The sequence below is a fragment of the Falco cherrug genome, chromosome 6 (assembly GCF_023634085.1).
Source record: "Falco cherrug isolate bFalChe1 chromosome 6, bFalChe1.pri, whole genome shotgun sequence".
NCBI classification, from domain to species: domain Eukaryota; kingdom Metazoa; phylum Chordata; class Aves; order Falconiformes; family Falconidae; genus Falco; species Falco cherrug.
In genome coordinates, this window is record NC_073702.1 from 41,875,614 (window position 1) to 41,898,526 (window position 22,913).

Sequence of the window (22,913 nt, forward strand, 5' to 3'; positions counted from 1 at the left end):
TGTGCAGTGAATGAGTTTTCTTTTGGTCAGCAACAATGAACTAGTAAGTTTACTTCTCACCTTTACCCTGACTCGTAACAGCTGTCCACAGCTGCTGTTAGCGTACAAGGGCACCTGAAACAAGGCGAATGAGGACACAAACCACTCGTCGATACTTCTGATACACCACGAGGTGAAGCACGCAGCAGGCCAGGGGGCACACCTGCCTCAGGTACTTTCAGAGTCTGTTGCTGAGGATGCTGCCATGCTTCCCCTCCTAGCATGACTGCAAAATAGAGAACTGAAGAGAATGGAGGGAAAGTCTTTGTTTAAATTCAGCACAGTATTTTTTGAGAGCCTAGACACACTGCATTGTGCTTTTTCTAGATTTCAGTGAATGACCTCCGGCTTTTAATGTCATTCTTTATCAGCTCACTCAGCTGCTAAAAACCCCACACCTGTAAGAAAACCAAGGGTGATGTGGATTAAGAGGGGAGACGGGATTTAGAATAAAGCCAGATATTAAAAGCAAGTTCTCTGCTTTATAAGTTACCCATTTTAAGGTCTAAGCTGTAACAGGAATATGTAAACTTCCACTAATACTTACAAGTAACAGTTTTCAGTTAGTCACCTGTAACAGCGAGCCAAACAAAATAACTAGATCAAGTGGTGCAGACTGTTTCTTCTAATTGCTAACCATTTCTAACCTGTCTCCATTTTCTGTGAGTGATGACAGTCAGCGAGGCGGGGGGGGGGGGGGGGGGGGGGGGGGGGGGGGGGCAGGGAATCAAAGTCCAGAATCAGAAATCAGTTTTACCAAAGCTAACAGTGAGCTCTTGTTTTTACCGAACAGAACACAAGAATAATCCTGACTGAGTCTCCTCTTGGCCACAGAAATGCCGTGCAGACCCGTCCCTGTGCACAGCATCTGTGTTCAAGAAGAAAGTTATTTCAGACCATGACTCTACCCCTGACGTAACAGGTGATGTCAGGAATTGCAGTCACCTGTATTTCCTCAGGAGATGATGAAGGTGGGACACCTTAATTCTGTTATCACTTGTGCAATAAGCATCTTACACTGCATGTCTTGAACTTGACAAAACATTGACTACTGTGATATAAAAGAAGCTTATTGCGGTTAGTTTAGCTTAGCAGTCTTAAGCTACAGTGTGACAAAAACCCCACATACTTATTTTCAGAAGAAAAACCCTTCACCCACAACTCCTAAAATAAACCATTTATTGAGAAAAAACTTTTTTAAAATTTCATTAATCAGCCTTGTGCATAACAAATCTGAAGCTTGCCAAAAACAAATAAACAAAAAACCGGTAAAAGTTCACAGTCAGTGCACTCAACAAACAGATTAAAAAACAAGGTCCATAACGCCTGATAACACTACAGCATTTCTCTGAACCTAAACAGTTCAAAAATACTACATATTAACATTACGGTTCTCATCCAAATGAGAAACAGAAGAAAGAACAAAAAAGGTATGGTCCATATACAGTAGTAATGGCACTTTCACCGAAACATGCAGCTTCTTCCAACTTGCAGACACTGTCACATGAGCAACATGTGCCAAGTAAAACATAGAGGAGCAGCAGAGAAAGTGACGCTCGTCACCTGTGCAGTCTTCGTAATTTCAACTTTTATACTGTTTCTCAGCACAGTCTTTATGTAAATATTACATACAGTAGTGATTAAAAGGTATCTTGCCAGAATAAAAAAGGCCAGAGATTGAATAACTTCATTCTTCATCTGTGCAAACCTGTGAAGGGGACAGGAGACAATTCATTCAGTTGCCCCCCTACTGCAGCAAGATGACAGCAGATCAGTTTCGTCAAACATCTCTGAAGCTCCCTATACAGTAACAAATCAGAAGCACTGACATGGCAATACTGACGTTTCCACTGCCACCACGCTACTGTTAATGTGCCTAAAGAAATACTCTGCCTGCGATGGATGGGATCCGGCTACAGCTGCACTGATGAGAGGGACAGGCGTGACGATCCCAAACAGGCTGTTACTGACCCAGAATACCAACGGGAACAACTTCATGCTGGAAAATGGGACAGAATTCAGTAACCTGCTGTGCTCCTGCTTTTTCAAAAAAGAAGTTGCTAAGACACCTACATTTGTAGCTCTGAATATCTGCCTATTCTTAAGAAAAGAATCAAACCACAGTACGTGCAAGAACTGCAGATCGTGACGCAAACTGCCAGATGAACATTCAATATGAACAGACAAAAACAGCAGCCCCTTGCTCCGAAGGGTGGTCGAGTTCTCAAGCAGGTACTTGTCTCGCTGTTTATGGAGGGGACCCTCATCTCTATGCAGTAGAAGCCAGTGCATACAAACCCACTGAAGCTTTATGCAGAGCCCTTCAGATCCAATTAACCGACCTGAAGCTTGACAAGTCTTTCTAACATGAAGATAATGCATCTCAAAACAGCAGTGAAAGTTCACTGCGTGGTGCACGCCAAGGTTCTAGTCAAATGTTTGCTAGCAGCTTCGCGTGTGCCTCTGAAAAGTTGCCACACCTTGCTTTCTGGACAGCATTGAATTGATACCAGCCTCCCACTGGGATACAAGCCCTGCAGCTTAGCTGCAAACCATGAAGCCAACTAAAAGCTATTTCCGATTCCCATCTGCAGTCTTTGTAGCCAAAGCCATGAGACAAACCTTGACAAAAGGATGATCGAGGAGCTGGCTGGCCGTCCACCTCATCTTTGGGTCACTTTCCAGGCAGTGGCAAAGGAAGTCTTTCCCTTCTGGGCTCACTTTGTCAGGAATAGGAGGTTTATGACCCATCCCCACTTTATACATGATCTGGAAGTTGTGCTCATATTCGTGCCAAGGCCTCTGCAACAAGTAACAGCATTGCTGAGTGCAAGGTTTAGCGAGTAACTTGCTATCCAACAGGGCGTGTATTTCTGGACCCCAGGAAATTAAAAACCACCCCGGTACTTGCAGACTTAAGGGTGACAAACTGGTGGGAGCAGGACCAGAACTTGCAGAGGAACTGCCGCTACGAATAGTTTGCACTTGTCAGCATGCGAAACATCCCTACCTTGCCGGTGACCATCTCTATAACGACACAGCCCAGGCTCCAGATGTCTGCTGCGCGGCCATGCCCTTCTCCTTTAGCTCTAGTAATCACTTCTGGAGCCATGTACGCTTTGAAACAACACATATGATGTCATCAGTTAATACAGCAGAAGGACTAGTATAAACTGATTAACTGGGCAAACCAAATGTTTTTATTACATCTGAAACAAACTACCACTCAGCTTTTATTGCTAACTTTTGCCGTTTGCTGACTACTTGTTCTTTGACGTGTTTGCAGCATAACTGTCTTTCAGTTTGAAAAGTAGTAGGGAAAATGTTGGTACAGTATATGCTTTCGGTTATTTTCTTTTTTTTTTTTAATAGATTAAGCAGCTGTTCACTAAGAACAGTACGGTTTCAGTAAGGCTGCAAAGACACAACCCCAGAAAACGTCAAGCTCCAGCATCTTATAGATCCCAAAAATACCATTTTATCTCTCCACTTCCATCATTCACTGATTATTTTGGCTTCCGGATGTAAAGCACATCTAACCAGCTAAGGTAAAATAAGGTTTCTCTGAAACACATCATCGTACTCCTGCCCAGACTTTTGGCAGAGGTATCTTCTTTTATGGTAACTAGACAAATGCCTGCCTAGCACGTGCTTCCTCACCTGCAGTCCCCAAGGTACTGTTCACTTCTCCAGGCATCGTCTGCGTGTTGTTCTTCAGTTTCACTGAGCAGCCGAAGTCACCTAGTTTAATCAGTCCAGATGAGGTAAGAAAGATGTTGGCTCCTAGGAAACACAATGAAAAACAGGAACACTTGTTAAACTAGGGCTGAATTGAGGAGTAAGGGCTCCTCAATACACTCTTGGAAGTTACACAGTAGATAACAGCTGAATTCACACTTAGATCTTTACCTGTGGATTAAGTGTGGAATATGATAGCGTTAGATATGTCCCCCAAAGGGTACATTGCCATTAGCCAATGGGATTTTTGGTGGGCTTGTGGTAACACTAAGTGTACTGCAAGTTGACAACAAGAAGTGTTCAAAAAACAAAGCAGCACGGCAGGCAAACTCATCAGCTTTCCATACATGCTCATTACAAGAAGTTACTCCTCCAGGGATTTATGAATTCCAGTGCTTATCCTCGTAAGCTTTGCACTGCGAAAAACCACCTGTCCTTAAGGAGCTTCCTTGGCAGAGGCCATTGCTGCGTACCTCCCGCTAGCCATCTTCTCAGTTCTGCTGAGTCAAGACAGATGACATCGTACAGCTGTGTCGTCACGGCCAACTTGCAAAATGGAGCCTACAGCATTTTATTATATGTACTACCAAATGTCCACTCCTGTTGTGCTCTACTTCAGAACTTCTAGAGGAAGGCTACTGGTATATTAGCTGGCTACACTCCGGCTTACACTGGAAAAAGTTTCCCTAGCACAGCTGAAAATCTCCAAGGGGAATCTGCGGTTGGCTTCAAGTCACTCGCTCTACACAACACTGCAAAATAATCCAAGTGGCTTTGATAGCCACTGTTTTTCCTTCATTCACCATCCTGCCAAAACACGTGTTGACAGCCAACAGGTAACAGGTAGAGCAGAAGGAACTCGCTATACACTTGTCAGGCCAAATCCTGGATTCTGCAAGTATCACAATGAAACCACAAGTAGGTTGCAAGAGTCACCTGGCAGAAACACAGCTTCAGCTGTGATCTCTCTTGAGGAAAGATGAATGGCACACACAGAACAGAACTGTATGCCTGCTCTAGGAGTAGGCAAATATTGGGGACTTCATTACACACAGCCTTTTCCCATGTCACACGGAAGATTCTTTTAAAAATGGCACATCTAAATACAACCCTCAGAAGTTTCTCACTTTTGTTCCACCTTGAACATAGCTCAGTGCAGGAATTCTTGGCTGTTCCTCCTTTGTGTTATGTTCTCCTAGGTAATGACTTTTTCCAGTTAGCTTGGCTGGGTGTCCCTAAGATATTCATGGAAAATGAAAAGAATCTTCAAAAAGCTCAAATCAAAAAAAGGCAGTGCAGGTCAATGATGCCAAAACCCTGCCCATTTCTCAAAGGGCTTCTCTAACTACTATAAGAATGCTTGATAACTACAGCAAGATTTATTTAGTCCAAAAAGCGTTGTACAGAACTGCACCAAAAGGAGGTGCGAACTCATTAACAGAAATAAACCTTTACCTTACTGTAAGCCTTTTACAAGTTCTGAAAGAAGAATAACTTTCAATGAATACAACTCTTCTGCACACTGTGTCCATAAGTCTTCCACACCTGGCATTCAGGCGCCTGCACATACTCAAAACTAGAATTCTTTGGCTGGATTCTGCAGTTTGCCATCAAAGGGACGTACATGCCCCCAGTCACCCTACAATCACAGGCATGTGTAATGGAGCTCGGCAGACCGCCCCTCAGCTCCTCAAATGACACGGAATCCAAAAACACACCACAGCACTACAAGAAGGCAGCTCGATGGGACACAAGTGCAGGCAGTGCATTACAAGAGTGACAGTTACTCCATCAACAACTTTTTCCTTTGAACTACTGCCTGCAGCTTTTCTTTTTATAATGATTTTCAAGCAATTACTTGTCATATAGAAAGCAAGTGCACTTAGCCCAGACAAAGAGTTTAGGAAAAATGGCCGTCACTAGCAAACACTTCTACAAGGTGTTTCGGAAACCTGTGTTCCCATTCCTCAAGAAAGCAACATGCAAATTTCACAGAAGGCTGCAAAGCCGTTTCTGACTATTGCAGCAGGTGGAAACTGGCAGAGCTGAAGTGCAACGATCTCTCTTCTGACTGAATCTAAAGCTATTGTGATAGTTTGGTTTAATACAGTTCAGAACCTACTTACAAGGCCTTTCTAATTAAAGTTTGTCCCTTTAAAAAAACTAAGTAATGACAATTCAGCATAAATGTTACTGTGAAAGCTCCTGTGAGCCTTTTCCTGAACTTTTCCCGGACTATCAAATGGAACAAAGCAACAAGCCAAAGCTTCGCCACAAAGAAAGAGACAGCACTTGAAGACTCATGTGGCTGACATTTTCTGTCAGCTGAATAAGGCTTCCACTGACGCGCTGTCTGCTGGAGCCTCTGTTCTGTAAGACACATGGTCTCTGCTTCAGAGACAAAGACCAAACTCCAGGAGCCTTTAAAAAGGGTGTCCTTGTTAGATGAAACCTGCACAAACACAGCAGGACCTGGGTAAGAGAACAGGAGACACAAGGGCAGCACTTTGACGATGCTCAATGCTCTTTATGTTTGACAGTTAATACTGCTGGGAACATAACAAAATTCCTACCGTATCTGAATGGTTAATAAGCAAAATAAAACCAGAGAACATGGTTTAAACAACAAAAAGGCACAACATGCCCATCTGTGACTTCTCTCCTCCTACACGTACACTATCAAAAGCATCTTCAGGGAGTACCTGGCAGATGCAAGAAATGGCCCAGTTCTGCACTGCCCTATTGCCATTTATACCACAAGACCTTCTGGGCAGACTGCAAAGAAAGCGCAAGTGTCAAAAGCCATACCCTTACTAGAGCAAACAACAGGAACAACCCAAAACATTTAAATGAGGTTCCATGCCTTGTATCTCTGTGCTGAGTCAGCCACATATTAAGTGCAGTGAAAAATGCACTAGCGTGGTATTCCAAAGGTGCTGGTGTAAATACTGTGAGCCCAAGCAGCGCAGCAGCCAAATTCATTCAAGAAACAAGCAGGTCAAATGCTACCCTTTAATGCGAAAAATCAGCGTTGGCATCCTCTTTTACTCAGTCTCTTAGAAAGAGTGACACATGCCCACGGTCTCCCATTGAAGAGCCTTCCATGCTCTTGCTGAATGACTTTCCCTCCCTTATGCTCATCATGAAGACAGGAAGGCAAAAATGGCAGAAACTTTGAGCTAACAACAAAGTTAACAAGAGAACACTAACACTTTGATGAAAACTTCCTGGCCTGGAGCGTCTCCTTCACAGGTTTCCGATTTGCTGAAGCTTCAGATACGATCCCGTCATTTTCTATATTCACTCTGAAAACAGCCTAAGCGTTCTTCAGGAATATGCCCTTCTCCCCCAGAGAGAAAGCACCAGACATGACCTCAGCGATTAATTCCTCTCAATTCAGCACTTGTGAGACCACGCTTGGGAGCGCTGTGTCTGGGTTTTGGGCTCCCCGGTACAAGACAGACATCGACATACTGCAGCAGACCCAGCAGAGGGGCATCAAGATTGTCCACGGGCTGGTGCACATGATGTATAAAGAGAGGCTGCGAGACCGGTTTGTTTGGTTTGTTTAGCTTGAAGAAGGGAAGATTGGGGAGCGCGTGCAGGCACGGAATTTACTGCTGTTTTCACCTGCGTAATGGGAAGATACCAAGAAGACTGAAACAGACTTTTTCCTCAAAGACACACTGTGAAAGGACATTGGATACAAATAGCAACCCCTGCAAATTCCCAGGAGGTATCAGGAAAACATTTTTTCACAATGAAGACAGGTCAGTCATGAGGATGGGGCCCAGAGAAAAGAGCATCTCCATCCCTGGAGATACACATATCTCAACTAACCAACGTACTGAGCAATCCCATCTAATTTGGCATTGGATCCAACACTGAGGTTGACCCTGTTTTGAACAGAGGGCTCAGCCAGAGATGTCCAGAGCTTCCCTTCTGCGCTAAATATTCCATCATTCTCAATCACTGAGCAGAACAGCTTCCTTGCGAAAAGTGAAGTAATTACAACTGAAGAATCCCACCTTTGCCACAGGGGTTAAAATCCCATACCCAGAATAGAGATTAAAACAGTAGCCCAAAAGACTTAAATCGCCTGCTACATACTAGCACCAACTACTTTACACCTTGATGCAAACGAATCAAAAACAGTGCAGCCAAGTGTAACAACAACCAGCCCTCAGTGTGCTCTCACACCCACAGGTTAAAAAAAGATTGGAGGCAGCTGTATCTTGCTTCACCTCTTACACTCACAGAACTGGATGCCGTAATACCATCTAAAAGACACCGGTGGCACAAGCAGACACGACTAACCGAAAGGCTCAATTTTTGAGCACAAGGTCCTTGCAGACAACAACTGCAGGATATGTATAAACAATTACTCTAAGAATTTATTATTATCTGCTAAAAGAAACAGGTCCACAGTGATTAGCAAACTGGCCATGAGAGATCTAGTGTGATCCGACAGCAAGATTTCCACAGAAAAGCAGTTTTAGCAGTCTGAATGACATCATTCTTCCCTACCAGAAAAAAACAGAGAGTACCTGACTACATAAGAGCTAAAATTAAAACCAGTTTTCTTTACTGTTAGCCTGAAAAAATGGGGATGCAACATTAGCATAAATGGAGACAGAGAGCAAAAGACTTGCAATGTAACATCACGCATCCTTTATAAAAATACCCTCTGTGGTCTGTCATCATATTCTGTCATTAAGTTTCATGAAGCTCTATACATAGATGTGTCTGGAGTCACCCTCTGTTTACAGCTGCTGTTACTCTCAAGGAATACCCCAACCTTAAATATGAGGAACCTGTTGCAACAGAAATGCTCTCAGATAACACAGCATCACAGTTCTGTTAACCAGCTCTTCTCGCTTCACTGCATTTCCCCAACGAGAGGAAGACCTACTTAGAAATATATCCAGAAATCAGCAATGACATAGAGCAGCACAAAAGAAATCGCTGTCAGCCAGCCTTGGATTTTGATCACAACAAGCTTCCACGAGAGTGTAATCCAGCTAAACAGAACCTGGATATGGAACGATCAAGTAAAGGGCAAGGAGGGCACTGTGAAAAGCACAGAGGGAAATTCACAACTAGCGAGAAACCTTTGGTGAGGAAGGAGAACCAGAAAAGGCAAGATTTCCAGGGAATGGGAGTAAGGGAAAGTATTTTCTAGGAAAAAAAAGCCAAAACTGACTCAAGAGTGGCCTACCTGGGTGGGAGGCCTCTGGATCGTAGATAGTTCTTTTCCCAAATGAGAAGCACGAGGCCAAAGGACCAAGAGCAACTGGGAACCTCCTACACTGCTGCGGTGATTCAAAACCCTGTGAGCAAGAGGGACATAGAAACCCAGCATCGTTGGGTTGCACTGCCTTGTCATAAAATGAGCATTCGCAGGGCATATCGTGTGCATTGTTTCCCCTACCTTCTGTTAAGTTTCTGCCATAGGTGAACAAAATATGCCAGACTAATAAAACCAAGATAACTAGACATGGAGGATGTTCTTGGAAGGTGCAGGAAAAGAAAAATGAATGTGATATGTGGACTGACACTGGGTGTCTTAAGCAAATGCCATAACCAACCCCCCTTCAGTTATTGTAGTTCCAGTCTGCTCATTTTATAATCAAATGCTGAGAGCCAGGCATGAGTAGATAAATGTATGGCAAAAAAACCACTAGATAAGTAATTTTACCATACCCCATTAACTTCTTTTAACTTCTTTTACTACCATGCTTAATCAACCATTCATCTGAATCCTAACACTCTTCTGGAAAATGGGGATCACAAGGAAAAGTTCTGATGAACAACTCGAGCACTGTACACTGCTCGTCAGCTCCCACAGAACGCAACTGTTTCTTGCATACATGAGAAGAAAAACAACATTACATAACTCGGTATATAAAAATACAAGGACAGAAATTTGAGTTTGGATGAATCCCAACAATCTTAACCACCTCTACAGAAAATATATAAATCATGGGCAGAATGTATGAGTTTGCAATGCCAACCGTGAACATTTTTTTTTATGTTCTGCACTTAAAAAGGAGCATGTAACTAGCCAATAACTTACAAACTGAATATCGAAAAATGAGTAGAAGGCTTTATACACTTAATGACTGTATAGATAATGTGCGCTAAATCTGCAAATACGTCTCCCATCCCTCCCCCCCGCCCTCATCTACAACACTGAAACAACAACATTACCTTTTTGGGTTAACATTACCTTTAATGTCTCGATGAACAATACCATGTTCATGTAGTACATTGATAGCAACCGTGATTTGCTTTGAGTAGAGCCTAATGACATGCTCCTGAAGGCCCAGTTTTGATACCTCCTCCAGAGTGCCCTCATCACAGTACTCCATGAAGATGTACATTTCTTCCTGTTGTGGGAACCAAACCGGATTTGATTGGGTTTTGTTTGTGTTTTTTTCTGGGGTTTTTGTTTGTTTGTTTTTGTTTTGTTTTTTTAAAACTTTTTTTTAAAAAAAAAAAACAACACTGAATTAGGATCAAGTTTTCCTTCCATCTTTCGTTGTTTGTGAAAAGTAATGGAAGTACCATGTAATGTTTTAATGGAAGTATCTCTCACCATGGGATCTAATAAATCACCTCTTCAGAGCTCTATTCTCTTGGGTAGGGGTCCTCAAACTTTTTAACCAGGGGGCTGGCACGCAGATGAAGTGGCAGGAGGTCATCTGCAGCTGCTTGGTTTCCCCCCCCAACCCCCGGCGGTTCTGTAAATACCGGGGGCCGGACTGAGGACCCTGGGGGGCCGAATCCAGCCCCCGGGCCGTAGTTTGAGGACCCCTCCTCTTGGGCATTCTTCAACCTAATATATTCTATTGCACAGCTAAGGAAAATCAAAAACCTCTGCTACATGTCCATCTGCATCGTTTCTATGTAGTTGATACTATTTAGTGATATAAAATGTGTTACACTGGCATCAACCAAAAAGCACTTTGGAAATTCTGTAGGTATATTACACAGAAATACAAAAAGCTCCTTTGCATGTTTAGAAAAAAGGCAAAACGATGTTTTGGGCTTGGTGTTGGTTTCCCCCCTGCCCCAGTTCCTGCAATAGCATGTGTTGATTGCTTGGGGAGGGCAAATTTTTTGTTGCTTTCTGTGGCTTGAACAAGCATACCAACTCTAACTATAAGAAAAAGTTAGGTTCTTGTTGCCTCTCCCTGTCTGCAAGCTCAGGCAATTTCAGCCAGACTTAATTTAACACAAAAAGATGGCAAAGCCACTATGCTCTTAGAACTAGCCTGAGAAACCAATGCCCCAGTGGCACAGACACCCAAAGTTGTGTCCCCAAGCACAGAAATGCAGAGAGCAGCCTTTATGCCCTTCTAAACCAGCAACTGGTCAGCAAATCAACTCGCTCATACTGAGCGAATCAGTCAAACCCACACACTGCTTCCCAGCCAGGCACCAGGTGTCCTGCTCCCTGCCCACCTCACTGGGTAGATACAGGAAGGATTGAGACTCACACGGGGAGGTGGGAAGGGCATGTGGGAAGCAGAGAGCAATAAAAATACTGGATGTCTCAGCAGGCAGCTCTGAAATCCAACTCCGTAAGAAAACCAGGCTTCATTAGTTCTGCTGCTCAAGCAAGAAAAGTCATTCTTCCTTCTGAAGAGATGTTAGCCGAATTCCAAAAGATCTTTTTTAATATACTTGCTGGCATCAAGATTTAAATGCCAGCACAAAATTTTTCCAGAAATCAACAAGATATTGGGTGCAAGCTCTGCTGCTAACACTGAAGGGTTTTAGGCTGTCTAGTCTTTATCTGCATACAGAAGTTACCATACCATATACGATATAGCTTGCTTTTAGAGTAGTTAAACAGAGTAGCAGCATACAATAGCTCCAGCATTACTCAGTCAATTCACTTCTTGTGAAACTTCTGTGTTCATGTACAGGTTCCAAAAAAATTGTCCAAACTATTTCAGAGACCTCAACAATCAGAGAAAAAAAAGACACACTGCAATTCAGAGATATGCAGACAATTAAGCTAAACTAGAATGTTCTCAAGTGAAACCTCCAACGATCCAAAGCTGCTTAGAATTTTTTCGCTGCCCTATCAGACAGCCCCAATAATTTATGTTTTCTTACCCTATGGAGCTCCACACCAAAATAACGAACCAGATTAGGGTGTTTGATGCCTTCAAAAATCTTCAGTTCATCAGCTGTTTCTTTGATGGTTTTGTGATCATTAGGCTGAAATCTTATCTGAAAGAAAGAATTTTCATTATTTTGCCACTATTTCAAATTGCTAAGGAACAAAAAAAAAAAAAAAAAAAAAAAAAAAAAAACCAAACCCCCCCAAAACAACCCCCCCAAAAAAAAGACCAAACAACCCATTATAAACAAACACAAATGAACAGTTTTACATTCTTTTAAAAAAACAAACCAGCATCATCACACTAAAAGCCCCAAAATACCACCCCAAACTTAAACAAAAATGAACACCAAACTGTTTTTTTGAAAATTGCATACAAATATGATGATTTATAAACATCATAAAAGCAAAATGTTGTTAATTAAATGTATCAATACACACATGTATGCACATATGTATCTCTTCTGAGCCTGCCTTCTAGCTTAAATGGGGTAGACAGACAGTACAAGAGAATCTGAAAGTAACATCAGGAAGAGCTCCGTCATTTGAAGAGATTTTAATGACACTGTGGTTAAGACACTAAGGTCCAAAGAAATCTCAGGGGGCAGGGGGAATGTAATGTTTTTAACCACAAATAAACAAATAAACCTTCTCCCAAGGTATTCTTAAGCAAATCCAGAAAAGCCTTTTATTTGGAAGTTGCAAAGAGTTTGCATTTAAGCCTGCAATGGGAAGGCTGGGAATGTTTCTTGGTGAAATGATTCTGGAAGTTAAAAATACTACAGGAAAAGGCAGCACCCTGTGCATTTAGCCTGCTAGTGAAGTGACTCCCAAACAAGGTCCATTTAATTTACTTGAACTTCTGCTAAAGAGCACGCACATGCTAATCTGTAAAAAGCACTTGCATCTAGAAAGCAACTCTGAATTCCAGAAACAGACCGCTACTCATGGGCAGAAAAATGTTATTGCATCAGGAGAAAAAAAAAAAAAAACAGAAAAATTCCAAGTGTTTGTATTAGTCAGTGAATTAGTGCGTTACAAGAAGTTAAGCACAAACCCAGTCTTGTTTTTTTTTTTTTTTCCCCACACCTTTGAGATCACATACATATTGTATGTGTGGAGGAACTGGCTCATAAAACATAACTGCTCTGGCATCAAATGGCTGGCATGGTAACCGTTGTGAACAGTTGATGCTCACAGTTGTCTGAAGATGCAGAAACGCAATAAAACTAAACAATACAAATATTTTTAAAAACAAAGTGCCGCAGGGAAAACAGATCTCTCTGCCTACACAGCTTTACTTTCTTCTATCCTGAAAATTAAATTTTCTGTACCCACCAGGTTAGTCAACAGTTTTGTGACTCAGCCTAGCTCATTTAAACTACAGGAGAAGCGTAAAAACATCCAATGTAACACTTCCAATTTTCTGCTCTAAGGAATGAAGAAAAAAGGAATAAGATGTGAGAGGGAATATTGCAAAGTAAAATATAAGTCTGTGTACAGTCTTCACTAATCAGAAAAGTCTTTCCAAAATAATTTAAGATCTCTTAATGGGAGTTCACATATATTAAGCAAGCATTCATTAAGTTCACAACACCCCATGAGATTAGTAAAAAAAAAATAAATATCCATTTTACATAGATTTAAATTGAAAATGGTAAAATGAAAATAAAAAGTTTAAGCAACAAGTAATAATAACAGATGTGGCTACATGAAGAAAGAATTCGTCTTCCCATTCTTTCCCTGTTACTTAACAACAGTGTTCAGAAATCCTTAATGCCTGCTAAAATCATGCCCATGTGGTTTGGGAAAAAAACAAGGACAACAGTGATTCTTGTATAGAGAGTACTCACTTCCTTCATAGCCATCAGCTCTCCAGTGTCAACACTGATACAGGTATAGACCTTCCCATACTGGCCTTCACCTGCACAATTAAAATAAGAAAAACTAATTACACTACATTAAATAAGCAACATGTACATCAACTGCAATAAGAAAACATCGCTGAAAACAGCTTGCCAAGGTTATTTACCTTTATTTTAATTTAAAATTTTTAAGTAGCTTTTAACCTGTAACATCTAATACTACACTCATAGTCCTGAATTCAAGCTGATGAAGAGTAAAAACATTACATTAACAGGCTGACCTGAAAGACACCTTCTCATGAATATGAGGATTTTCCCCACAAATCCCAAACCAGGGAGTAAACAATGACTGTATGGGGGTAACAACTGGTGAATTAAACAAATCCCAAAGTTTGTGCTCATTTCTATTCATATTTCTGGTTCTTCAAAAGCAGAACTCATCAAACATTTTACACAGTTAAACACATGCAGGAATCACAGGACCATACCTAAATAATTGTCCTAACCAAATCCTTCTCCTCATTTGTTTCTTGTTATTTGACCAGTGAAAACTTCACTGAAGTCCTACATAAAAGAAATCCTAGCTACTACAGTATTTTAATATTCTGATTTCAGTAAAGCTACTATTACCTATGCTGAGACCCAAGATTTCAAAAGATAGTCTTAAATTTCCTTCAAAAATACTAAGCTTGGTACTTTAGCCTGATAAATGAAGGTATAATAAACATACCAATTTTGTTTCCTCTCTGCCACTTGAAAGTCACTTTTCTCAAACCTACATGCATGACATTATCATAAGATTTCGGTGTGTCACAAACTTGGCCAATGATGTTCTTCCTCCTCATCTCTCTGTATCTCCTTTCTTCAAACAATCGAACAGACTTTTGAACAGCTTCAATCGGTGCTTGCTTGGAAGCAGTGTCTAGAAAGAGTGATGAACAATTTCCTTGATTGAGAAATATTCACTGTGTTTGTATTTTGTTACCTTTTGATATCACGTGAAGCGACCTGAGTTCAAAGACAACTATTTTGTGAGTCTAATTTAAGTTGTAGGAAAAAAATAAAACATTTTAGTAATCACATACGAAACTACCACATATGAAACTAAAAAAAAATGCTGGTACTTTTCTAATTATCTTGATTCAAGGAAATTGAATGTATGAAATGCAATGCACTTGTTTGCATTTGGTCTGCAACTAACCACCAGTGGAAATGTGTTAGGGTCACTAAGAGCACCAAGGAAAGAAGGACAGGTAATGTTTTGCTCTACAGAGACATGAAAGGTTTCTTGGAAAACTCACAGCATCTGTTGTTTCAAAAGATTTAGAAGTATTATGTATCTCCAGCTTTCCAGTCCTACCATGAAACTGAATCTTAGCGAGTGAGTCCAGAAGAAGTGTCAGGGCAGCATTAATTTATCCCCTCATTGTAAAGCACAAAAATTACACATCTTCCACTGTTGACTGACAGTTGTCTAAACTGTTTCTAACAGTCTCCAAAAGATGGAGATATTGATACTTCCAAATGGTAAATTCTACTGCCCACCTATAATTAATACCACTTCATCTACACTAAATCTGCCTTGCTGTAGTTTTAAACCAAAATCTTCCTTATTCACAGTGGAGAGTAAAACCAGGTCTCATTACAGCAGTCTTCTAGTAATTTTCAAGTCTTCCCTCATTCTTCTTTTCCAGTTTAAACAAACTCAATTCCTTCAATGCTTATGTTCTAAACAAAAAATAAGCCTTCTAGAGCTCAGAATTTTTTTTTGCTGTTCTTCCTGTATTCTGTCTCAGCCACATAATGAGAGACCAGTTTTTATAATGTTTCATGAGGTTCCACCCTGCCACAATATATGCAAGCAATCAACATGTACGTATCTGTATGGTATAGGAATCTCGAAAGTAATCATTACTTAAGTTTCATGAAAACAAGCAGCAGGACAGAGAGGAAGGGGACCCATAATAGCCTTGAATTTGGGAAAGTATAGGATCATGCACTGTTAGACACTCAAAATAAAAAAATCCCATGCTGGGGAGATCTCTTAGGAAGCCAGGAAGTGTTTCCTACTGTCATGCAGTTCATAATGGGGCACTGAATAGGGACAGCAAACTTCTACACTTGGTATAGTAATGAATGTACTCATTTTGAAGAACACTGCTACCATCTTTCAGAAACTGAAAAGATGTAACTTTTATAGAATTTAACTACTCCTACCTCAAAAGAGTACACTTTGTGATTTTGTTAGCAGTATCTTCTATCTGCAGTCAGGATTTTATTTTTTCCCTTTCCTATGCACGACACTGTGAAAACTAAGAGTCATCCTTTTATTACAGCACTATTTTAATTGGCATTACATTATGGTGACTCCTAAACACCTACCTTTGGTCTGGTTAATTAACGTTCTGAGCTCCCAACTCCTCCGGGATAAGCCACTCGAATCTCCTTTTGGATACGATGGTTCTAGAGAAATAATACTGTGAGCATGAAGGTGGCTTTATCTCACATTAAAGATTATGCCACTATATTCAGTAGAAGCGGAGATCTTACATATCAGGACTTATAACACCTATCAAGTATATGAGGCAACCATATAGCAACGTATGCTCTTGAATTCAAAAAGGGCTTCTCTTCAGAAAACAAATTGTGAAAGCTATTCCGAAATAGGGTTTAATTTATACAGGAACAGAGATCTCCTTCCACAATTGAGTGAAGCATTACAAGTCAGGGCACTCATAATCAATCAAATATGTAAGAAATCTGCAGGAAAACAATCTTCTAAGGTTCCTTAGGGAGACCTATATTCATTCCAGTCTAAGCTAGTTTCCCATTCATACAGATACATTAAAAGGGGAATAAGCATGAGGCAGACAGTATTTTCAACATCTGCTTAAAAAGCAAACCAAAAAAATCCCTCACACCTCTTAGTATAAATTTTTAAGGCATTTCTTTCTTCGAAATCGCTTTCATTTTGCAGGATGACCACATCAACTCTACTTCGCTTGGGATTTTGTAGTTCATTTTAATTTGCACAGAACACACTATCTTAACAATCAATGTGTCCGAGTATTTGTTGTAATAAATACCACATATACAGCGGCTGTGGAAACCTGAAGGAGGAGCCCTGATCAGGACATCAAGCTACACACCCTGTCCCTTCTTCCAGGATTCAATTAACAGCAAGTATTTCTGTGATGAATACCACAGTGGTAGTCAAAGAACTGGTCAGAAAACTCTTCACTGTCTGATGGGGCCAGTTCATACCTCATTAACAGCATTTAGAAATTTGCTATCAAATGGGGTATATAATTCAGCAGTAACGTTACCCATTTCATTTTGAATGCTGTAACTTAGTAAGACACCAGGAAATTCCTTCAGGTACAATTCAGAAACAATATGAAAGGCAAGAGAATAGTGGATATGTCTGAAAACAGAAGAACTTGCTCTGACAATATAAGCCTAAAAGTTTAAAATCTAAGATTTCTGAATGGGAAAAGGTGAAAAAAATTTTTTTGCAAGGGTAAGAACTGGGAACAGAGAGAAATATGTTAATGACATAAATCATCTGCACATCCAGGTCACAATCTGTTACTGTGACAATCACCTTCTCGCTCTTCAGTGGGACTGGAGTGACGACTAAGGGATCTGAACTGCAACTCAGCTGCTATTGAAGCCAGTCGATCATTTTCAGGGACACTGGAACCCCTGTTAAAAAGAGCCATTGTACTAATTAACTTAGCATTGCACTAAACTACTGGTGACAATTTAACTGCAGTTTCAAAGAGAAAGAACCTCTGAAGCCTAGGACGTGAACCATGAAAGTAACATGAAAGAAAAACTGATGCTGAGAAGTAAACTGAAAACCCTTTCTATCCTATTTTTTCCCCTGAACAAAGACTTTTTATATAATTTTAGTTACATCACTCTATGAAAATACCCTAAGCTTCAAAAGCTTAAACTACTTCAAACTGTTACTTGCCCATAATAACAGAATCCACTTTAATGACTTGTAACATACTACTAAGCTGCTGCAGGATGCAGCTGGTGCCAGGTTTGGATATGCAATCCAAAGCGATTCAGCTGGGTGACAATGTGAGCCACATTGTCAGATGAAGGGTGGTAACTGCATTCATATGCTTCTAGTGCGCTGCAAATACAGTCACTGCCCGTAATCATTAAGTCAAAACTAGTGGGCAGAGCCACAAGCCAGTTGACAGGAAGGACAGTTGTTAAACGACAGCAGCTTGACTGCTTGGAGGCCCTAGCTCTTCCAGACAGCACAGCGCAGAAACAGATACATCAGAAAAAGACCCAGATGAATAAGCATGCTGAACAGAAAGCGAAACAATACTGAGAGATATGTCTTAAATCTTCAGGCACATTCCTCCAGCCCAAGACATCGATCAATCCACTCCCGGTTTAGAGCTATAAATTCCTCATTAAAGTCTTTCTACAATAACTCCTTTCAGACAAGGCTCCATTTCAATTTTTAAAGCGTGGGGGGAAAGAGCTGTGACTGATGACTGCTTTAACATAATGCTTTAGAGGTACGAGCTAAACATTACTGGAAAGCAGGGAACACTGTTAAATCCTTCACTGAAGGTAACAACTACAAAAAGATGAAAGATCTCTGGCATCAAAGTGCACACAACTATGAGAGGACTTCCCTACATCCCTGAAGTTGCTTCTGAATTGTATCCAACTATTACCTAATCATAGTTTAAAAAAAGAAAGAGACACAACCTTCACAATCTTGAGAACCGAAGCCAAAAATCCAAGACACACTATTCCCACATGAACATTCTCAATACGATGCTTGCTTTCCACTCCCTACTACTGCCAACTAAATCTTTGAAGTTTGTGGAGGAACTGAGACTGCATTAGTGAAAATCCTCGGCACTCTTCAGGAAGTTGAGATTTTAATCAGCAAGAAGGCTGAGGTTATTCTCAGCACACAGGAATAATTCTAGAGGCACAAAGAGCTTAAAAACAAGCAAAGCTAAACCACCTCTAAAATGAGGCCAGTAGCTGAACAGAGGACCTTAAGTATCATCACTTGGAATGCAGGTGTCTAAAATCCATTTCAGGTCCCTCTTAGCCACCCAGATCTTTTACTGTTTGCATCCAGAAAGACTGTGTGTATGTTGCCAGACAAAGAAACAAAGAAAGAGAAGACTTGCTAAATTTCTGCTCCAGTCCTGGATAAATACAGAATTATGAATAATAACCCTAGCTAGCTCAGGAATTAAATACTAATAAAGGTCATTAATACGAACATAGTGTAAATGTAATAATCAGAAAGCATAATGTAAACAACCAGGTACCGCTGCTATGGATCTTACTTTCTAGTTATATTAAGCTATTTCTTGACAAAAAAAACCCCAAAATAAACAACAAACAACTTCAACAGAACTATGGTGGCATTTGTGCACTACGCAGTGCCTAGTACAATTGATTTTCAAGTTCCATTCAGCTTTCAATAGATATTTAATGCCTACAGTCATGTAATAAATGTCTAAAGAGTTTCTGGGAAGCGTATGAAGTTTTTTGGTTTTGTGCTATTCCAGCAGCTGGACCTGAAACTTCTTGCATATAAAACCACAAAAACACTTCTTGATCCAACAGCTTCCATTTCTCTTTTGGAGTACAAATAAATGAAATACATAATTAAGACTGCAATGTGTTAAAGTTTGCAACTTTCTTTTAACTATATTAAAACCAGAAATTTGCTATAAATATATTATGTTGTAATATTTTGCCTTTCTCAATAAACAAAGCCCCTAAACAACCCCAACAGCCTCCAAAACTCTGCCTCTGCTTTAGTAATTTTTTTCTTCAAATTCTTCCTAGGCAAAACAGGGGGTTAAACAATGCTACTTTATAATCCAGGGAGTGAATAATAAAAAAAAAAGTGTAATAATCATGGGATATTTTATTAACAAGAAGTAAAAACAGAGCTAAGAGAAATGCAAGTCTTTGAAACATAGGCATAGGTGATTCAACTAAAATGCTGCAATCACATCACCTTTCATGTTACAACCCATGAAAATATTATGCATTTGATTGCAACTAAGAAGTAGAATTCTCATTTCTTTTCTTCCTAATGACTACCTCCTTGAACTAGAAGAAACTGTCAAAATGACAACCTTCACACTTAGATCAATATTTGTAAAGGACACACATGTGGAAAACATTAAAAGAATATACTACTATATTCAAGTGTGTCAAATTATAAACCTGACAGTTGCGTTAGGTGGTATAAAAATCACAACAAAGCCTTCAAGAATTAAAAACTAGCCTCCTACCCCCCTCCCGAAAAATTAACTAACTTCAAAGATCTGCCTTGGCTCAAAGTGCTGTACATATGAAAAATTTCCCTTCATATGTTGTGTAAAGACTAATTATCAAAAAGTTCTTCATTTTAAAAATCATAAATACTAATTAACCATCACCCTTTCAGCTTATAAAGATACCAGAACCTGTCAGTGAAAATCTCTAGAATGTTACTTGAGAAGGGCTTTTCAAATAGATAGCGCTGCAGACTACTGACTGCTCTTTTTCAACAGTGGACTTAAAAGCATGAAGGATATATAACAAATTCATGTAGTCTGAATGACAAAAAAATCAGGATGTATTTTCAACCTAAAACAAACAGGGCCTAGACTCACAAGCTGTACATCTAAAGGCTACTGTAGGGTGCAAGTCATATCTTCTCATAAAAATAAGCTGAAAAGACTTGCAGGGAAGATCTTATGTAAGAAGTGGCAACTTCCCTCTGAACACCTGAACACATGATTCTACTGTGCATCTGGTAACAAATCTACAAACCACAACAGTTTGTTAGCTAACAACTGGAAATTGTTTATTAAAAATAAATAATTCATAATCAAGTCATATCTAAGTTCACTTTGGTCACTATCAATCTATTGTTCCTTCATTACCTGTCCTTTATTTTCTCCACAGCTGTGTGAAACAGTCAAGATCATGTGTCTCCATTCATACAGATCTCTTGCAGAAGGGAGCTAAAATCTTGTACAAGAGTTCTAAACTCTGCCGTAGAAATAAAAACCTAAAAAGCTATTTACAAATCCTAAGATTATATCATTGTGTGAATAGCAGGATTTTCAGAGGCAGGGGTGCAGGGAAAATAATTTTTAAAAATAAACTTACAAAAGAGTAACATTAGGGAACTTGGGAGACATGTCAGAGGTCTGACTGTGGTGTGGGAAGAAGGAACAGTCTGAAATACTACTGCCAAATCAGAGGCCAAAAAGCAAGAAAGAGTACTAACACAGGTCTACCAAAAAATCCACTCATGACCTCTGCAAACAGACGACACAGGAGTGGTTTCTGTTACATATCCTGATATAGGAATGGTTTTGTTCATAGTAAGTTTATTCTGTACAAGTCTGAGAAGCCAAAGGTGTAACAAGAAATAAAAAAAACCTCCTGAAATCTTATGTGTATAATTCTGTGTTTGCCACTATATAGTATTTCAAAGTATTTATGGCAGACAACAACAATACCAAAACTGCTAGCTAACATGAAACAAATATATCCTAGGGCTTATTTGCATGTTACAGTCATCTTAGTGTAGAGTTACTTATCAATCCTAATTATTTAGTGAAGTTACACCAATTTACTGACTGGTACATTTTAATTTCATGGACATTTTTACTGAGTACATTTGTAATCTACATCACAACAGCATGCTTTAACAACCATATTGTTCAGACGTTTCAAATTGAAAGTGGTCTTATCTCTTTCTAAGACATAGGATTTTGCTCAAGTCAAACATGAATGAAGGCACCAGTGGAAGACACAATGGGACGGAAAAGTACGTTGCAAATGATCTACTAGGACTCAAGTTTGTGGAAACAGTTATATGGGTGATGTAAGTAGAATGAGGCTGCTACATCATGGAGCAGAGCTACCTGGTATCATTTGCACTGCTGACAGGTTTGGGTTGAGCTGAGTCGCTACCGATGGGAGCGGGGCGACTGACAGCAACGCTGCAATGGTTCCGTGCATCACAAGGGACACTCCGTGTGCTGTGGCAAGAAGAAAAACTTCAAGAAACAGTACAAAAAAGTACGGAGTTGAAAGTTTATTTTAAAAATAAAATTCTGAAGTGTGCATAATAAGGCCTGACTTTAAAGCTTTTTCAAGTACATAAAGACTTTTATGTGGAATAATTCAGGGTCTCAGAAGCTTCAGAGGCTACCAATATGTACAATAATCACCATCTTCAAAATAAAAATCTCCAAATCTTTACAGTAGTACTAGTTTCTGCCAACAGCAAAGCAACTTAAAAAAAAAAAAAAAAAAGTCAAATGAAATGCTTGTCACTGTGCTGATCCTGAAAAACAAATCCCTCTCTTTGTGTGAAAATATGTATGGCGAAGTTTATTTTTAAATTTCTCAAAACTATTTTCGCATTAGTTCTCATGTCAACTCTTTCAAAGGGAAGGAAAATTATCCATTGCTTTAAGCTTCCTCACAGCAGTTTGGTAACTACGCAGAAATGCCACCATATTCCAGAATGCTAAATTTTTAAGTCTTATCTATGCTAAGCTACAGAAAGTAACGTCACAGGCAAGTATGCAGCCATTCAAAGTGGGGAAGGAAATAAAAATGTTGTTGATGAGCAGTCTTCACTGAATTAATGCTTGTTACATTGAAAGACATTTCAGGAAAGACAAAGGGGATAAGAATGACTTCTAAGTGAGAAAGCATGCACCAACAGAAACCTGTAAAATAAAGGGGGAGGGCACAGAGGAGAAAAAGAAACAATATTGTCCTTAAAAGCACATTGATAAAATTCAGACCACTAACACAATATTGTCCTTAAAAGTACATCGATAAAATTCAACCACTAACATGCTAGTTTTTTCTGCTGCTTTGCCCTCAACAAGAAAGAAAAGGTGTTCCACTTACTGACAGCCAGCGTAGCCAAGAGAGGATAAACCAGTTTAGAACTCTACTAATGCTAAATACCTGAAGCCTTCAGGAGTAGGGATGATAAGATGAGGATTTGGTGGATCACTATGGCACCGAGGTACTTTTACAGGACGGGGACTGTTTCGATGAATTGCTGCAAACATAAAAAAGGTAGCACATTTACTCAGATGCCAGAA

The 22,913-nt window shown here is 39.9% G+C and overlaps 1 protein-coding gene across 7 annotated transcripts in view; it reads right to left on the reverse strand.

Moving 5' to 3' along the window:
• Positions 1-1,201: 1,201 nt before the first annotated feature.
• MAP3K4 (mitogen-activated protein kinase kinase kinase 4) overlaps positions 1,202-22,913 on the reverse strand; it is an 80,928-nt gene continuing 59,216 nt past the window's right edge. For 2 of the 7 annotated variants that reach the window (XM_055713410.1, XM_055713411.1), the window contains exons 16-27: positions 22,774-22,870; positions 21,711-21,827; positions 17,381-17,481; positions 16,159-16,239; positions 14,507-14,698; positions 13,765-13,835; positions 11,905-12,021; positions 10,007-10,166; positions 3,700-3,822; positions 3,050-3,156; positions 2,662-2,841; positions 1,202-1,747 (exon numbers count right to left, since the gene is read on the reverse strand). In XM_055713410.1, coding sequence (XP_055569385.1) covers positions 1,727-1,747; positions 2,662-2,841; positions 3,050-3,156; positions 3,700-3,822; positions 10,007-10,166; positions 11,905-12,021; positions 13,765-13,835; positions 14,507-14,698; positions 16,159-16,239; positions 17,381-17,481; positions 21,711-21,827; positions 22,774-22,870 — 1,367 coding nt within the window. In that variant the 3' untranslated portion in view covers positions 1,202-1,726. Of the gene's footprint in view, positions 1,748-2,661; positions 2,842-3,049; positions 3,157-3,699; positions 3,823-8,995; positions 9,108-10,006; positions 10,167-11,904; positions 12,022-13,764; positions 13,836-14,506; positions 14,699-16,158; positions 16,240-17,380; positions 17,482-21,710; positions 21,828-22,773; positions 22,871-22,913 lie in introns of those variants that run through there. The other 5 variants (XM_055713413.1, XM_055713412.1, XR_008732718.1 and 2 more) reach the window with 4 other exon arrangements.